Source organism: Odocoileus virginianus, unplaced genomic scaffold (assembly GCF_023699985.2).
Source record: "Odocoileus virginianus isolate 20LAN1187 ecotype Illinois unplaced genomic scaffold, Ovbor_1.2 Unplaced_Contig_22, whole genome shotgun sequence".
NCBI lineage: Eukaryota > Metazoa > Chordata > Mammalia > Artiodactyla > Cervidae > Odocoileus > Odocoileus virginianus.
The window spans coordinates 40,940-46,130 of record NW_027224339.1 but is presented as its reverse complement, the minus strand read 5'-3'; the positions used below and the strand labels follow the sequence as shown (position 1 = coordinate 46,130).

At 44.7% G+C, this 5,191-nt stretch overlaps 1 protein-coding gene across 1 annotated transcript; it reads right to left on the bottom strand.

Moving 5' to 3' along the window:
- Positions 1-1,562: 1,562 nt before the first annotated feature.
- Positions 1,563-3,961, bottom strand: LOC110142179 (sperm acrosome-associated protein 5). Its single transcript, XM_020901265.2, has 4 exons — positions 3,717-3,961; positions 3,126-3,284; positions 1,856-1,934; positions 1,563-1,752 (listed from the first exon to the last, which is right to left on the bottom strand). The coding sequence occupies exons 1-4, from the start codon at positions 3,859-3,861 to the stop codon at positions 1,656-1,658; spliced, it is 480 nt and encodes a 159-aa protein (XP_020756924.1). The 5' UTR covers positions 3,862-3,961; the 3' UTR covers positions 1,563-1,655.
- Between the last annotated feature and the right edge of the window lie 1,230 nt (positions 3,962-5,191).

Sequence of the window (5,191 nt, the reverse complement as noted above, 5' to 3'; positions counted from 1 at the left end):
ATTAGAGATCTCGAGATAACCACTAAAGGAATAACAATGATGTACTATAAATGTAAATAAATAGAAGGGATACATGATCAGAACAATGTGAAGGAAACACTAGGGCATCAAATCCAGTTTTCAAAAGTAACAACAGTTGATAATGCCTGTATTTCTTATTTATTTATTTAGTTGCACCGAGTATTAGTTGGAGCACTTGTGGTCTTTGATCTTCCCTTGTGACATGAGGGATCTTTTCAGTTGCCACATGTGGCATCGAGTTTCCTCATTAGGGATTGAACCCAGGCCCCCCGAATTGGGAGTGCAGAATCGTAGCCACTGGACCATCAGGGAAGTCCCAGTGCTAGTATATCTGCCCTGACCTATTCTGTGGTCAAGATTTTGGCTTTTTCTGTGTGTGGACCTTCCCCCCTTTCTGGATTTGATCATGCAGTCTTCCCAGAAATACTATGAGCTACCTGATAGGCTTTTAGAAGATCTGCTTTTTACTTAAATTCACCAGAGTTTATCTATGCTTCATTTGATAAATAAGCATCTCATTCAGAAACTGGTATCCAGAGTGATGGTACCTTTTATTGGATCCTCAAGGAAATGTGAGATTTGGTTATCTAGGCTGGTTGAGGCTGAAGGCAGGGGAAATCCAGGTGGCATTAAGGAAGGGGACTCTGGCATTTCTCAGCATGCAGTGCAGATAGCTGCCTTAATGATCATCTGTGCTTCTCTTGAATGAAGTAAACACTGAAAACAAGGCTTTGGGTAGTTGAATATCCACTGAAACCAAAGAGTACAAAGAATGTGAGAGACTGCTTCCTCATGGTGGTGGCTGCTTCCAGTGGGGCTGGCCAGCATAAAGGGAAAGAATGGCAAGTTCAAATGCCTAAATTCTCTGCTCAAAATGGACTGTAAAAATAATTATTACCTTGTGCAGCTGTTGAATTCCTGGCCTAAATTTCCAGTTTGTCATTTGAAACTTTGGTTATAGATCATGAAAGGAGGAGTTGGGGGCTGAGAGTTAGAATGGTAATATATGAGAGAATGTGAATTCTTCAAAATCCAAATTCCTACTGAGCTTCCTGTGCAAGCTGAAACCAATTCATTTTCCCCTGAAGATTCTGTATTTGCCTTAATTAAACACCCTATAGTTACTTCAACTGGGAGTGATACTTTTTAAGGGAAGCCAATTTTCATACCTCCCTACTCCACTCTTCTACCCCCAGACTTAGAACTGCTTTGTGTACCACTTTATGTACCTTACAAACATTAATTCATTTAATATTCTCAACAACCCCAGGAGATAGTTACTACCACTATCATCCTCATTTTGCAGATGAGGAAACAGAGGCACAAAGAAATTATGTGCCTTACACAAGGCAACCCAGCTAGTAAGTGGTAGAGATGGTATCTGAACCCAGGAGAACCTATAGTCTTAATCACTACATTATCTTCCACCCCCACCCCAGGTGATCTCATGTCCCCTGATTAGAGCTTTGAATATATGGAGGGAGTGATTGAATAGGGGCACCTTCAGGCACTGAAAAAATGAAGAAAGCCAGACATCAGAGGTTGTTTGCATTGTTTATATATATCATCCTTTATCATATCCACAGAAGAAAGAACAGAAAGGAAAATAAAATCTCCATTCCTCGGAGGCTGAGTCATGAATCAATTTTTTGGTTAGGTTTTGCATTCATATGACATCCCCTGAGCCATTCAGATAAATCATGGCCATAACAGTGTTGCTTCCAAGAATCCCTGGGAAATGAAGGAAGAGAGGGAGGATGAAGTGGACAGGCTGATGGAGTGACAGTGGCACTTTCCCAGCTACCCAGGGTCCAAGCCATCCCCATGAACATACCAAGCACTCATGCCATTCTCTGAGGACACTACTTCCTTGGCACACATAATGTCATCCAGAATATGGCGGTTGAGCAGTTCTAAAGGGAAAAGGTGACAGAGTGATCTGGGGTACTAGGAACAGGGTGACAGTATATAAGGGACCAGGGGTTCTAGGTTTCTTGGGACCTGAATATCTTCAACCACTATATTGCCTGATTCTAGATGACCTTGATTTTCTTATCAGCCTGTTATGGATTGCATCAACTACCATGTTGACTGGTTCTATAGAACCTTAACCCATTGACTGATCCCAGGTGATTTTGACTGTCATGTTGGCTGGTTATATATAACCTCACCCACCATATTGACTGGTCCTGGACAACCTCAGACTCCATGTTGGCCAATGCTGTATGACTTTGACTGTCATTTTGTGTGGTTATGAATGATCTCAACTGCAGTGGATGTTGGCTTGTTGGGAAACCACTCAACTGCAAGGCTTGTCAGTCCTGGGGACTTCAAACACTATGTTGTCAGGTTCTGGATAACCTCAACACCCATTCTTACTGGCTACAAGTGACCTCAGTCTCCATGTTGACTAGTCCTGTTCAACTGCAGCTACCATGGTGCCTGGTCCTAAATGATCTCAACTGCTATGGTGGCTGGATGAGGATGACCTTAACTGTCATTCTGACTAGTTAATGATCTCAACCACCATGTTGACTAGTCCTGGATGACCTCAACCTTCGAGTGGACAAGTCCTGGGTAACCTCTTCTGTCACTGTGGCAGGACTTGGACAACTTCAACCTCCATTTGGGCTGGTTCTAGATAACCTCAGTCTCCATTTTGGCCAACCCTGAACAACTTCTACTGCTATTCAGTTTTGTCCTCAACAATACAACGCTCTTGTCTGGAAAATTCTCTCCTTTCTGCACAGAGGTACCTTGTTTCTGTTCCTACAGACAGATAGCAGCTTCTTTCCTCCAGGCCTGGACAACCCCAATCCCAAATCAGGACAGTTTCCCCCTCCTGATTCCTAGTCCTAGAAAATGGCAGCCTCCATTATAGGTGAAGATTGGGAGCTCTGAGTCTTCCTGACCTAGACAGCAGCTCAGGGCAGTCTGGGTAAGGATACAGGCTGGTTGGTATCTGCAACAGTGCAAGTAACTCTGCTCCTTTCCCTATAATTCTTCTGCTTGTTACTCAAGATTATGGCTTAGACAGTCTTGCCCTCTGCATGTTAGGGAGTGGGGCCAGGCAGGGCTTCAGTGTGTCCTCAGTGTTGCCTCACCATGACAGTCCATGTGGCAGAGGTTCTCGGTGGGTGTAACACCATTGTAACACCACCAGGCGGAATTCAGCTGGAAAATGCCATATTCGCTGCTGCCATCGGGATTGTGGTTCACGAAGGAAGTGTCAAAGCCACTCTCATAGTGTGCCATGCACAGCCCTGGAGCAGGGAAGGAAAAGGTAGCAGAGAGGCATGAGTCCTGGGAATAGGGAAGAAGGTAGGAGGAGGCAGTGGGGCAGGCATGGTTTTCCTGTCAGTTGTGGGGGTAATGATCTTGGTTTGGTGGTGGTGTTGATGTTGGTGATTCTGGAAAGGTGTCAGTAATGGCAGTGGTGATGGCATTCATGGTGATTTTAGCAGTGGTGACATTGATGATAATGATGTTGGTGTTAGTAGAGATGAGGGTAAATGGTTGGGAAGGCAATGATGATGAAACTAGAGTTAGTTAAACTACTCATAACAGTCAGAGGGTGACCAAGAGGATCATTCCCTAGCCTGGGGAGATAACAGATAGCAAGGGGGTGGGGTCTGGGTCTGAGTGTGGTGGGAAGCTCACTGCATGGATGGGATTTGGGGCAACTGGGGTCTCACAGTCTCCAATGGTATAGCCGTTGAAGCCCTCAAGGCCTGCCGCTTCCAGCTTCTTTGCCAGGTCACAGCGTCCGTAGATCTTGGCCTCCACATTGGCAGCCATCAGGATCACCAGGTTCACCACAATAGTGCTTGAGACCTGCATTATGACAGCCACAAGTCTTCCTAACTTACTCCCCTGCTCCAGACTCACCCTGCAGTGTGCAGAACTAGGGGTTACTGGAACTATGGGCTTTATGAGCAAAGAGCTAGGTGATAGATTCTAGAACACAGAGGCCAGAGAGGGGGTTGGACATCTCATCATCTTCCCCTGTGCCAGCTCTCTTAAAGACACACACAAAGAAAAAAGAAAGATACTGATATATGCACAGAGGTGGAAGGAGACAAGGACAGGGAGAAACCCAGAGATGTCAGAAAGGGATGCAGGGAGAGAGGGGTTTGGGACACCCAAGGGACTGACAGGACCCAAGTGCTAGACCTCACACTCAGCACACATTCCCCTATGTTCCTTAACACTGTCCCACTCTACTCCCATTAATCATGCTCTACCACTTGGTTACCTCCATTTCCCCTCTGCCCCTCATCACCTCCATTTCCCCCACTCCGTTGAGTAGTCAGCTCTAGTCACTACACCATACCTACTACCACCTTGGATTCCTTATGCTCTATAAAATATGATTACTTGGGATGGGGAATACATGTAAATCCATGGCTGATTCATGTCAATGTATGACAAAAACCACTACAATATTGTAGAGTAATTAGCCTCCAACTAATAAAAAAATAAATGGGAAAAAAATTTTTAAAAATATGATTACTGTGCCCTCACCCTCTGCTCCACATTACCTCCATTTACTCATTCTCAGCACCTCCTTCACCTCTCTTCACTTAATGTGCTCTGTTCCACCCTCATTTACTGGAATCTGCCCCACGTTACACCTATTTAATCAGACTCTGCCCCACATTATATATTACATATACATGTTCATTCTACTGCTTTTTCACACCCATCCTCATTCTAGCTTTTATTCCCTTGTCCACTTACACTGCCTTGTATCCATTTATATTCATTCATGCTGGGCCTTGTGTTTCTGTAATTCCGTAACCCTCTACTCACTATAACCCAAGCTCTCTCATATCCTTTCCTTTTTTACCTCCTTTCACTCCTACTCAGACTCTTATTTCCTACTTTAACCTTCACTGCCTGACACCGCATCAAATGACTCCCATCCACTCTCATGTGGCCCATTCTTCAGCTTTATTCATTGACTCTGGGCCTCATTCCCATCTCATTCACTCTCTTTCTGCCCCTTCTTCACTTCTATTCTCTCAAGGGCTGCCCCCATATTACCTGCATTTTCTGGAACTGTATTACTCTCAAACACTAGCCCAAGTTATCCACACATACTCACTCTATGCTTGATCGCCTCTGTTCTTTCTCATTTTTCACTGCCTCTATCTTCACTGCCTCCATT

Excerpts from the sequence above, each read along its gene's own strand:
- LOC110142179 (XM_020901265.2), bottom strand. The coding sequence starts at position 3,861 with ATGCAGGTCTCAAGCACTATTGTGGTGAACCTGGTGATCCTGATGGCT. Across the intron at positions 3,285-3,716 it reads CGGCTATACCATTGGAGACT|GGCTGTGCATGGCACACTAT; the intron begins GTGAGACCCCAG and ends TCCCTGCTCCAG. Across the intron at positions 1,935-3,125 it reads CTGCCACATGGACTGTCATG|AACTGCTCAACCGCCATATT; the intron begins GTGAGGCAACAC and ends TTTTCCCTTTAG.